Source organism: Macaca thibetana, chromosome 10, assembly GCF_024542745.1.
Source record: "Macaca thibetana thibetana isolate TM-01 chromosome 10, ASM2454274v1, whole genome shotgun sequence".
NCBI lineage: Eukaryota > Metazoa > Chordata > Mammalia > Primates > Cercopithecidae > Macaca > Macaca thibetana.
The window spans coordinates 11,040,358-11,054,032 of record NC_065587.1 but is presented as its reverse complement, the minus strand read 5'-3'; the positions used below and the strand labels follow the sequence as shown (position 1 = coordinate 11,054,032).

The 13,675-nt window shown below is 36.7% G+C and overlaps 1 protein-coding gene across 3 annotated transcripts in view; it reads right to left on the bottom strand.

Moving 5' to 3' along the window:
* ENTHD1 (ENTH domain containing 1) overlaps positions 1-13,675 on the bottom strand; it is a 149,375-nt gene that overhangs the window by 73,344 nt on the left and 62,356 nt on the right. For all 3 annotated transcript variants that reach the window (XM_050805856.1, XM_050805857.1, XM_050805858.1), the window contains one exon: positions 7,306-7,426. In XM_050805856.1, the coding sequence (XP_050661813.1) occupies positions 7,306-7,426 (121 nt within the window). The remainder of the gene's footprint in view (positions 1-7,305; positions 7,427-13,675) is intronic.

Below are 13,675 nucleotides of genomic sequence, written 5' to 3'. Positions count from 1 at the left end.
TACAAAGTGTATGGCTTGAAAATTAAGAAATAAGTTCATTACTATTTATAGATTAAATGACTTTCAACATAAGAAACCCAGAAGAATCTACAGATAAACTGGGAAAACTGGTAAGAATTAAGCAGATCTGCTGGATACAAAATCAATATACAAAAATTAATTCCATTCATTTTCATCAACAAACAGAAAATGCAATTTATAAAATGACACATTTTACAGTAGCAATGAAAATACATTACCTTGGACTAAGCCTATCAAAGTACCTTGGACTAAGTACCTCGGACTAAGTACCTCGGACTAAGCCTATCAAAGTACCTCGGACTAAGTACCTCGGACTAAGTACCTCGGACTAAGCCTATCAAAGTACCTCGGACTAAGCCTATCAAAAGATAAACAGAACCTGTGTGAAAAACTATAAAAAAACACATTAAGGAAGAATTAAATGAATAGAATGATTGGATATCATAAAAATGTCACTTCTCTGAATTGACTTAAAGATTCAATGTAGAGCCAATCAAAACTCCAACAGGTTTTACTCAAGAAACTTGACAAACTTTCGTGTGTGAAAGCAAAGGGTCAAAAATAGCCCAAACTAATCCCACCACTTTGGGAGGCTGAGACAGGCAGATCCCTTGAGTCCAGGAGTTTGAGACCAGCCTAGGCAACATGGCAAAATCCCATCTCTACAAAAAAAAAAAAAAAAAAAAAAAAAAAAAAAAAAAAAAAAAAAAAAAAAAAACTTAACCAAGTGTGGTGGTGTGAGCCTGTAGTCCCAGCTACTTGGGAGACTGAGGTGGGAGAATCACCTGAGCCCAGGAAGTTGAGGCTGCAGTGAACTGCAGTTGTGCCACTGCATTCCAGCATGGGCGACAGAGTGAGACCTTGTCTCGGGGTGGGCGGCGGGGGGGAAGCCAAAACATTCCTGATGAAAGAATAGTCATCAAGAATTGTTACAAAAGTGACGTGATTAAAACTATTTATCAGGGCTGGGTTGGCCATATCACTGATGGAGCAGAATAGGGAGGCTATAAACAGTTCCATGCACATATGTAAATCTACTTTAGGTTACAGATGGCATTGCAGTTCACTTGGGAAGGGACCGACTTTTCAATAAATGATTCTGGGACAGCTGGCTATCCATTTAGAGGTAAAACTGGACTTCTACCTCAATCATATACCAAAATTAATTCCAGCTGCATTAAATATTTAATTGTGGGAAGCAAACTATAAGAAAATGTTAGTCTATATAGAATTATCTTTATAGTCTTGAGATAAGAATTTCTTAAAATAACACAAGATACATACAAAAAGTACAAACCATAAAGAAAAAAAATTCTACCTCATTAAAATTCAGAACTTCTGTTATTCAAAAACTCCATACAAAGTGTAAAGACAAGTCACAAACTGGAAAAACGTTTATGAGATATGATACTTAGGCTCCAGAATAAAGAACTCTGACAAATCCATTAAGAAAAAGACAAACAACCAAACTGAAGAATGACCAACAGACATGAACAGACGTGTCAGATGAGGAAACGTGGATGAGTCATACCTATGAAATGTGTTGACATATGAAAATATGCTAAATTTCATTATAAGAAATACATTTTAAGACCGGGTGCAGGGGCTCATGCCTGTAATCCCAGCTGAGGTGGGTGGATCACCTGAGGTCAGGAGTTTGAGACCAGCCCGGCCAGCATGGTGAAACCTCGTTTCTACAAAAAACACAAAAATTAGTAGGGTGTGGTGGTGGGTGCCTGTAATCCCAGCTACTTAGGAGGCTGAGGCAAGAGAATCGCTTGAATCTGGGAGGTGGAGGTTGCAGTGAGCCGAGATCGTGCCATTGCACTCCAGCCTGCGCGACAAGAGTGAAACTGTCTCAAAAACAAACAAAAAAAACAAAAACAATGATAAATATTTTAGAACAAATGATACCCACCCATTAGACTGGATTTTTCTAGGGGAAAAATTAGTGAGGACACACAGCAACTGCAACTAGAACTTTGGAAAACAATCTGGCATTACCTAGCAAATTTGAAGACGTTCATATTGAATTGTATGGCAATTTTGCTTCCAAATATATGCCCTAGAGAAACTCCTGTCCATGAGAACCAGGAATCGTGTACAAATATACAAACGTAGAAACAGCATTATTTACAATACAAGAACTTGACACATAATGAGGATAGTATTCCACAGTAGAATAAACAAATGCATTATAATATAAACATACAATGAAATACTATACAGCGGTGAAAATAGGTGAATCAAGAAATGATATTGAATGATAAAAGTCACAGAAAAATAAATTCATAATGACTCTACTTATGTAAAGTTTAAGAGCCTGTGAAACGAAATATATGTTGCTTAGAGTATAAACATGTAGTAAAACTATAAAGAAAAGCAAGGAATAATGAGTAAAGAGAGGTTCCTCTGGAGGTAAGGAAAGGGGTAAGTCAGCAAGGCAAGTCCCTAGTGCTGGTGGGGGTGTGAGGGAGTAAGACCTCCTCTCTGCTGCAGGCCAGAGTGTGAACAGCAGATCACCGCATGCCTATGGAGGGCAAAGGCAAGGGAGAAAAGGAGAAGAACTGAGGATTCTGTACCACAATAACTTTCCTACTTTATTTTTGTCTTGAGCTGAAGTTGCCAAAATCATAACATGGAAATTAGAACCATCTGTTGACAGGATAAGTTAGTGAACTGGACAGAATTTACCAAGAGAAATTCAGAATAATGTATTTTAGAATCTGTGTCAAATCACGGAAAAATATAAAGCAAGCCTATTTTATTTGGGAGGGGAAAATAATGCCATTTCATCATTGTTTATAAAAGTAAAAATACAGAAATAACCTAAATGACCACTGGTTAAATAAAAGAGTATACATTAACACTATGGTACGCTGTTATAGTTGTTGCAAAAAAATTAAACAGACCAGAACAAGAAAAGTGAACCAATGGAATAGAATTGACTTGTTAAACAGATACTATTTAGTGCAGGTTAAAGAGTCATTTCAAAACAGTAGAGAAAAATAGACTAGTCAATAAATGTTGAGACAACTGGCTGCCCATTGCCCTTATCTAAAACCATTCGCAAATACTTTAAATGCACATGGATTACAGAAAAATTAAAATAAAATATGGGTGAATATGTTCTATAAACTTGGTATAAGAAAAGCCACCTTAAAAACACAAAAACCAAAAGCTATGAAGAAGAAGAGGAATAAATATGACTAAATAAAACATAAAACTTCTACAAAGACACCATTAAGAAAGTTGAAAGACAATTCACAGGTTGAAAGATATTTGCAACATAAATAGCAGAGAAAGAATCAGATATGTGTGTGTGTGTATATATATATATATATATATATATAGCTATAAAATCAATTTAAATGAAAAAAAATCCAAAAGAAAAAATAGGTTAAAAAACAGGTAATCCATAGAAGAGGAAATAGAAATATCTACTCAATATGTGGATATATGCAAATTATACCTACTATGTAATGCAACTTTTTACCCAAGTGATAAAAACATAAGGCTTGAAAACATCACGTGTTGGTGAGGGTGTGGTGAACAGGCTGCAAACCAGGGTGTGAATTGATACTGATATTCTGAAGGGCTGTTTGGCTGTATGAATTACGATGAAAATGGGCACAAATTATGACCCAGAGAATCCATTTCTAGGAGCACACCCTAAAGAAACATTCACATATGTGCACAAGCTTATTCACTGAAGCATTATTTGTAACAGTGAAAAACATCAAAATGTCATCAGCAAGGGAATAAGCTATGATAGCCAGGATTGCAGGAGTTTTTAAAAATATGGCAAATCTCTACATATTGACATACACTGAAGGACAGCCAAGTGATATTCTTAAGTTAAAAAAAGGCTTCAGAAAAATGCAGAATAATGTTTTAAAACAAAGTCAATTATATATATTTCTAAAGGTACATGTATGTATGTAATACACAGACAAAGGTATCGGAGATAATCACCAAACTGGTAATAGTTCACTCTGGGGAGGGGACTGTGTTGGGGTAAGGGACAGTCAAGAGAGGTTTTGACTTTATATTTGAATTTTTAAAAATTAAAAGTATATTTACTTATATAATTTTAAAATAAATATTTATAAAATAATTAATATACAAAATTATAGACTGTATAACAGGGGAATGGGCAAAGTCCTCTGGGAACATAGTGAAAGGAGAAACCAGTTTAGCAAGCAGGAAGATTTTGTAGCAGTTGTGACATTTTCACTGGGCCTGGCTATTCAAATAGGATTTTGTCAAGGATTTATAATTTGATGGAAGATTGTGGCAGATTATATTTTCCAAAGATGACTATACCAACATATGTCTCATCCAATATGCTTTTCTTTCGATATGACATTGACAGTCCTCCATGGAGAGGTTGGGGAGGGTCTATGTCCCCACCCCCTTAAACTTGGACAGGGCTTTGTGATTGCCTTGATGAACAGAATGAGGTGGAAGTATTACAGCATGACTTCTGAGATTATTCAACTTCTGTCTGGTCCTTTCTTTCATAAAATACTCATCCTTGAAACACAGCCACGATGCTGTCAGGAAGCCCAAACTAGCCTACACGGAAAAACCACATGAAGAGGCTCATGTGGGGAGGAACTGAGGCCTCCAGCTGACAACCAGCACCAACTGCTGGACACGTGAGTGAGCAAGCCTTCAGATGATTCCTGCCCCAGCATTTGTGCTCCCTGGCTAAGGCTAGATATGCATCATGGAACAGAGACAAGCCATCCCCACTGTGCTCTATCCTAATTCCTGATCCGAGAATCCTTGACCAGAATAAATGATTATGCCACGAAGTTTCAGTGCAATGTGTTACACAGTCAAAGTAACTGGAACAAAGACATTCTAAAGAGAAGACAAGTAATGGAATGTCACAGGGCACTGTGAGTACTGGCAGTTTTAGGTGATGAAGCCCATAGTCTGGCTGGGACCAGACTATGAAAAGTACTTGTATGGTACTATTTTAAAAATTAGACTTATCCTATTGCCAGTGGAGAACTGTTGAAAGCTTTTAAGCTGGGAAGTGAAATGCTAAGATCTGCATTTTAGCAAGATACCTCTGAGACTACTGTAAAGGAAAGATTGTAGAAATGAACGACTTAAAAATAGAAAAAGCCCCTCTGATTAAGATGGATCCCAGTCAAGTAAAATGGTGGGATCCCCGCTCTGGCTACATGTTTTTGACTTTTTCCTCTTTAGGATTGCTTCTTATGCTCATTTATACTCAATTTCACTTGTATTAAAATGTTAGGAGGGAAAACTTCTGTCCATACAAAAACCTGCCACAGATGTTTAAAGCAGCTTTATTCATAACTGCCAAAACTGCAACCAAGATATCCTTCAATAGGTGAATGGATAAACTGTGGTACATTCTATTCAGCACTAAAAAGAAAAGCGCTATCAGCTCAGTGCAGTGGCTCACGCCTGTAATCCCCACACTTTGGGAGGCTGAGGCAGGTGGATCACAAGGTCAGGAGATTGAGACCATCTTGGCTAACACAGTGAAACCCCGACTCTACTAAAAATACAAAAATTAACCAGGCATGGTGGCACGCGCCTGTGGTCCCAGCTACTCGAGAGGCTGAGGCAGGGAGGCAGGAGAATCGCTTGAACCTGGGAGGTGGAGGTTGCAGTGAGCCGAGATCGCACCACTGTACTCCAGCCTGAGCGACAGAGTGAGACTCTGTTAAAAAAAAAAAAACAAAGAAAAGAAAAGAGCTATCAAGCCATGAAAAGACATGGAGGAACCCAGAGTGTTAATTACCAAGTAAAAAAAAAATCTAAAAATCATACATACCATCTGATTCCAACTATATGACGTTCTGAAAAAGGAAAAACTATGGAGACAGTAAAAAGATCACTGGTTGTTAGGGGTTAGTGGGAGGGAGGGACGAATAGACAGCACAGAGGATTTTTAGGGTAGTGAAACTACTATGTCTGATACTATAATGGTGGATACACATCATTACACATTTGTCCAAACCCACAAAATGTATAACACCAAAAGTGAACCCCAGTGTAAACCGTGGACTTCGGATGATTATATGGCAATGGAAGTTAATTGATTGTAACAAATGTACCACTCTGGTGTGGAATACAGGGTACATGGGAAATCTTTATTTTCTGCTCAGATTTGCTGTGATCCTAAAACTGCTCTAAAAAAAGAAAGTCTATTTTTAAAATCTTAGGAGAAAAAAATGTTAGGGGGTGTCAGAATACAAAAACATTTTCCTTAATGCTCTTCTTTCAAGTTCTGGATCTAAATCTGTTTAAGAATACAAAGCAAGCTGTCTAAAAATTATAACCACTTATAACTAATTATCTATGTGACTAATGCCATCCTTATACAAACATCACTATAACCCCCAATTTCTTGTTTTTGTGTTTATTAAAATATCCTCATCATTCTCACAACTTGCTTTGTAAGAAAACTCTATAAACATGAACTTGAAAAAGAAAATAAACCTATACTAATAAACTCTAGCACTTATACACTGGATATTATAGATCTATATAAGGAGAAAATGTGAGATACATGGTCCAACAAGAGTGAGAACATATAACTCAAAACAAAAAAGCTACCTCTGTGGTAAGGGAAAAGATACCTGTATGAATATAAAAGCAAAGATTTATAAGGTGATGAAAGATACTAATGAGAACATTTCATTCTCATATTGGCAGAAGATCTTCCATTCTACTTTCTGAGAAAATCAAGAGGACGAATGCATTGAAAATTGAGAGTTCATGGAGAATAGAGACAGGATGCAGTGACTCAACAGTGAGTCAGTCAGATCCTCAAGGATCCAGAGTAGTCGCAGAGCCCAGTAGGAACTCAATCGTGTAATTTATTGGAGGCCAGTTTTGTATAATTTTATACTGTGCCTTTCTCTAATGTTAATTGTTCAAGAGATGATTAACCAATTTGTGGCTACTGTGCATCTTGCCTTTTCACATCTTCACTTAATGTCTGCCTTTGAAAGAGGTCATAATTTAAATTCTTTATGAAAAATAGGAACTAAAATTAATTTTCGATTTAAGGCGTGTAGTCAATTTTTGAAACAATGAAAAAGGAAAAAGTAAAACAGAAAGTGAGAAAACACTGAAACAAATGGTAAAACAAGATTATAGGACCATGTTGTGGTTTGAATTTATCCATGCTAGTTCTATCCCTCATTAACAAAGTTAAATAGAAGCCAACGGTTGCTGTATTTCACAAAATAAAATCTGATAAATAAACTTCCTATTCCTTAACCAATTTACCTGCACCCAAAAGATTACAAACTTCTGCAGCTTCTGACAAGCATGTGATTGGAGAGACAATGGAAGGAGGTGTTGCTAGTAAAGGCAGCTTTGGATCATCATCAGAAAATGTCATCAGGTCCTGACAGAAAACACGAGAACATGAGAATTGAAGAAAAAAATTAATATCACTGGATGGACAATTTATGGAGCGACAAAGTATCTAAATGTGCTACCATAATCATAAACACATTCTGATTTAATTAACTCAAACATACATCTATCACGTGGCTGTCTACTGGGCGTAGGGAGGTTTTCTGCCCTTGGGAATCCCCACACCTTGCTGAAGACACTTTGTGTAGATAGCAAGGATTTTGTTTAGGGCACTACCTTTACCTACCACCCTTCAGCATCCTTACAGCATACTATCTCAGAGGCCAATTATCTTGTCTCATTGGTAATCATAAAGCCAGTTGTATGTATCTTTTATTCATGTTTAAAACTTTTAACTTTTTATCATCAAGTAAAAACTAGACACAAAAGATAGTCAATCCAATCATGCAGGTCAAACAATAATTAAATGATGGCTAATCTTGTTTCATTTATATCCCTACCATGCCTCATTTGTGATCTGTGACAACCTGTTTCACTTTGAGGCAAATCCTAGAATAATCCCTTGTTTCATTATGTATCTCTGCCTTAGTCCATTCCGGGTGCTGTAACAAAATACCATCAACTGAGTGGCTTATAAACAACAAAAATTTCTTACAGTTTTGAAAGTTAGCAAGTCCAAGATCAAGGTACAATATCATACTGATGTCTGGCGAGGACCTACCTCCTAAACAGTCATTTTTTCACTATAACCTCTCATAGAAGAAGGTGACCAAGGAGTTCTCTTGGCCTCTTTTATAAGGGCACTCATATTCATGAGGGCTATGCCCTTATGACCTAGTCACCTCCCAAAGATCCCGCCTCCTAATACCATCACTTTGGAGGTTAGGATTTCAACTAAGAATTTGGGAGGAAAACAAGTGTTCAGATGATAGCAATCTCTAATTGATAATAGCTGCATCAAACTGATAAACTTCACAGCTCCTAATGTCATCAATTACCATAAACTGTTCATATTTCCAACTTCTAAATGTCATAAACAGGTTTTTCTACAGCTTGTTTGAAAAAGGATCCAAATGAAGTCTATAGAGTAGGTTTAGTTGGTATGTTTCTTTTTTTCTGTGAACTAGGGATTTTTCTCCATTGTAATTAACATACAGTAAAATGCACAGACCTTAAATGTAGAGCTCGATAACTTTTATCATATGAGTATACAGTTATATAGTAACCACATTTCCTTCACCCAGAAAGTTTCCTCAAGCTCCTTTCCAGCTGATACCATCCCACCACCCTGCATCATGACCGCTATTCTATCCCTATCACCATTACTGAATTTTGCCTGTTCTTGAATTTCATATGAATGTAATCATACACTATGTATACTTTTGTGTCTGGTTCCTATTGCTCAACATAATGTACATGAGATTCATCCATGTTTTGCTGTGTAGTTCCTCCCTCCTTTCCTGCCTATAAGAAAGGAGGGACAGATTACACAAAAAACATATGTGAATGTATCACAATTTGTTTATCCATTCTCCCGCATATGGATAATTTCCAAAGTTTATCTATTATGAATAAAGCTACTATGAACATTCTTGTATAAATCTTTTTGTGGACAAATGCACTCATTTTTCCTGGATGCTACACGGTAGTAGTATAGCATTTCTAGCTTATAGGACAGGTCTATTTTTAACTTCATTAGAAATTGCCAAACCATTTTCCAAAGTGATTTACCACTTTTAAAAATGCAACTTTGAGTTCATTTTAGTTCCACATGTAAGAATTAATAGAGCCTATGTAGCCTTTGCCGTGTTTCTTCCAAAAGTAACATCTTGCAAAATTGTAGTACAATATCATACTCAGGATATTGACATTGAAGCAGTCAAGATACAGAACATTTCTATCACAATCACAAGAATCCTTTCTGACGCCCTTTCATAGACATACACTCCCTCAACAGAACTAATCTGTTCCTAATCTCTCCTTCATTTTTATAGTTGTGACATTTGAAGAATGCTATATAAATGGAACCATATAGTATGTAACCTTTTGGGACTGGCTTTTTTAGCCTTGCATAATTCCTAAAGATTCATCCAAATTGTTTCATTTCAATAGTTTCTTCCTTTTCATTGCGTAGTACCCTTGATACAGATGTAACATAGTTTAACCTGTAAAAGGACCTCTGGGTTGTTTCTAGATTTCGGCTATTACAAATAAAGCTGCTGTGAACATTTGTGTACATGTTTTTGTATGATATACATTTTCTTTTTCTTTTTGAGACGGAGTCTCAGTCTGTCGTCCAGGCTGGGGTGCAGTGGCACCATCTTGGCTCACAGCATTCTCAACTTCCCAGGCTCAAATGATCCTCTCACTTCACCCTCCCAAGTAGCTGGGACTACAGGCACGCGTCACCATGCCCGACTAATATTTTTTAATTTTTTTTTTTTTTTTAGAAATGATGTGTAGCCATGTTGCCCAGGCTGGTCTTAAACTCAAACAATCCACCCAACCTTGGCATTCCAAAGTGCTGGGATTACAGACATGTGCCACCGTGCCAGCCTAGATGTTCATATCTCTGGTATAAATTCCTAGGAGAGCAGTTTCTGTTCATATAGTAGCCACGTTTAGATTTATTAAAAAGTACCAAACTGTTTCCCAGAGTAGCTGTACCATTTTGCATTCCTACCAGTAATATATTAGTGTTTTAATTTCTCCATATTCTCACCAGCATTTGGTGTTGTCACTACTTTTTTATTTTAGCCATTTTGATATTCATTGCATGTTTAAATTACATTTTCCTGAAGGCTAATAATGTGGAACAACTTTTTGTGCGCTTACTTGCCATCTGTATTTGCTAAAATGACTGTTCATAACATGTGCCCATTTTCTAATTGGACTGTTTGGTTTTAAACTGGTGAGTTTTAACAGTTCTTTAAATGCTCTAGATATTAGTCCTTTGCCAGATATGGGGTTTACAAATATTTTTTTCCCAGTCTGTAGATTATTTTTCCATCCTCTTAACCGGCTCTTTTGCAGAGCAAACATTTTTAATTTTGATGAGGTCTGATTTATCGTTTTTCCTTTTAGGGATCATGCTTTTATCCAGTTCTTTTTCTTTTTTTTTTGAAACGGAGTCTCGCCTTGTCACCCAGGCTGGAGTGCAATGGTACGATCTCGGCTCACTGCAACCTCCACCTCCGCGTTCAAGTGATTTTCCTGCCTCACCCTCCCGAGTAGCTGTGATTACAGGCGCGTGCCACCACTTCCAGATAATTTTTTGTATCTTTAGTAGAGACGGGGTTTCATCATGTTGGCCAGGTTGGTCTTGAACTCCTGACCTTGTGATGCGCCTGCCTCAGCCTCCCAAAGTGTGGGGATTACAGGCACGAGTCACAGTACCCGGCCTCAGTTCTAAATCTCAAAGATTTTTCTCCTATATTTTCTAAAAGTTTTATAGTTTACATTTAAGTCTGTGATTAACTTGGAGTGGATTTCTATATAAGGCTTAGGTTGAGATTCATGGTTGTCTGAATGTCCAATTGCTGTAGCACCATTTTTTGAAAAGGTTAATCCTCCTACACTGAATTTCTTTTGCACCTTTGTCAAAAATCAGTTGGTTATGTTTGTGTGTGTCTATTTCTGGGCTCTCTATTCCGTTCCACCGATCCAAGTGTCTGTCTCTCCACCAATACCGCACTCTCTTGAATACTGTAGCTATACACAGGCATTAATATCAGGCCGAGGGATTACTCCCATTTTGTTCTTCCTTTTCAAGACTGTTTTAGCTATTTTAGGGCCTGTGCCTTTCCATATCAATTTTAGAACAAGGCTCTTATCTATCCCTATAGAAAACCTTTCTGGGATTTTAACAGGAATTACATTAAACCTATAGAATAATCAGGGTCATCTATATTATGACACCTTTACTATGTTGAGTCTTCCAATCCATGTAACATGACAGGTCCCTATTTGGGTCCTCTTTAATTTCATTCATCAGTATTTTATAATTATCAACATATAGATTCTGTACATGTTTTGTTAGATTTATACCTAAGTATTTCAATTTGGATTTATACCTAAGTATTTTAATTTATACTTCAGTATTTTAATGCCTAAGTATTTCAATTTATACTTAAGTATTTCAAATGGTATTGTCTTAATTTAAGTTTCCATATGTTCATTGTTAGTATGTAGATATTCAATTGATTTCTGTATGCTTTTATATATTGCTGGATTCAACTGGCTAATATTTTGTTGAGAATTTTTTGCGTCTAGTTTCATGAGAAATGTTAGTCTGTAGTTTTCTTTTTTCGTTCCAACTTTGTTTTAACTTGGGATCAGGGTAATATTTGCCTCATAAAATGAATTGGGAAATGTTCCTTCCTGTTCCATTTTCTGGAAGACATTGTGTAAAATTGCTGTTAATTCTTTATTTTTTGATTTTTTGATTTTTGAGACAGGGTCTCACTCTGTCACCCAGGCTGGAGTACAGTGGTGCAATCACGACTCTCACTGTAGCCTCAATCTCCCAGGTTCAAGCAATCCTCCTACCTCAGCCTCCCGAGTATCTGGGACTACAGGTGGGTGCCACTGTACCTGGCTATTTTTTTTTTTTTTTTTTTTTTTGTAGAGATGGGGTCTCTCTAGGTTGCCCAAGCTAGTTCTTCTTTAAATGTTTGGTAGAATTCTCTAGTAAAACCATCTGGGCCTAGAAATTTCTTTTTCAGGGGACTTATGCTTCAAATTCAATTTTTAAAATGATTGTAGAACCATTGAGTTTGGGTAGTTTATATTTTCTGGGAAATTATTTCTTTTGATTTGTCAAAGTTATAAAGTTTTTGGGGTTTTTTTTTTTTTTAATAGAGTCTCACTCTACCTATGTATTTTGATTATCTATTTGTTTTGTTGTTTTTGTTTTTGTTTTTGTTTTTGTTTGAGACAGAGTCTCACTCTGTAGCCCAGGCTGGAGTGCAGTGGCATGATCTGGGCCCACTGCAAGCTCTGTCTCCCAGGTTCAAATGATTCTCGTGCCTCAGCCTCTTGAGTAGCTGGGACTACAGGTGCGCACCACCACGCCTGGCTAATTTTTGTATTTTGTATTTTTTGTAGACATACGGTTTCACCATGTTGGCCAGGCTGGTCTTGAACTCCTGGCCTCAAGTGACCCACCTGCCTTGACCTCCCAGAGTGCTGGGATTATGGGCATGCCTGGCCCATAAGTATAAAGTTGTTGGTATTAATCCTTTACTATCCTTTTAGAGCTGAAGGAATTGTAGTGGCTATCTCTTGTCTCATCCTGATACTGGTGATTTGTGTCTTCTCTCTTTATCTTTGCCAGTCTTGTTAGAGTTTTATCAACTTTTATTGTTTTTTAAATTATTTTTTATTATTTTTACTTATTTATCTTTTTTTTCAAAGAAATGGCTTTTTGTATCATTTCTTTTTCTCTGTTGTTTTCCTGTTTTCAATTTCATTAATTTCTGTTCTTTATGATTTCCTTTCTTCTATTCCTTGTGCATTTATTTCGCTTTTCTGAGTTTCCTGAGGAAAGAACTTAGATTATTGATTTCAAACTTTTCCTCTTTTCTATTGTAAGCGTTTAAACAATTAAAAGTTTTTAAATGTTTACATTATAAATGTAAGTACTGTAAATTTCCCACTCACCACAGCTTTAGGTGTATTTCACATATTGCTAATGTCGAGTGAACCGTAACATAAACTGGACCTTGGGTGATTATGATACGTTAATGTAGATTCATTGATTGTAAAAATTTGACACTCTGGTATAGGATGTTGATAGGGGTGGGAAGGGTGTACTTCTAGGAGGGGTAGAGGACGTAAGGGGAAATCTCTGTACCTTCCATTCAATTTTGCTGGGAACCTAATATGGCTCTAAAAAACAGTCTGTTAAAAAAACAAAAGAAAAGACCAGAGTGACTTTTTTTAAATTTTGAGGGAGAGTCTTGCTCTGTTGCCCAGACTAGAATGCAGTGGTGTAATCTCGGCTCAAGCTGTCCTCCCAATTCAGCCTCCCTGGCGGCTGGGACTATAAGCACATGCCACCATGCCCAACTGATTTTTTTTTTGTAGTAGGGCCTCAAGTAATCTTCCTGTCTTGGCCTTCCAAAGTACTGGGATTACAGGCATGAACCAGTATGCTTAGCCCAGGGTAACATTTTGTAAAGGTTTTTTAAATATTTAATAAAGATTTTATAAACATTTTATAAAGATTTCTATAAAGCAAAAAAAATCATAAATAAAAATTTTAAATCAAATGGAA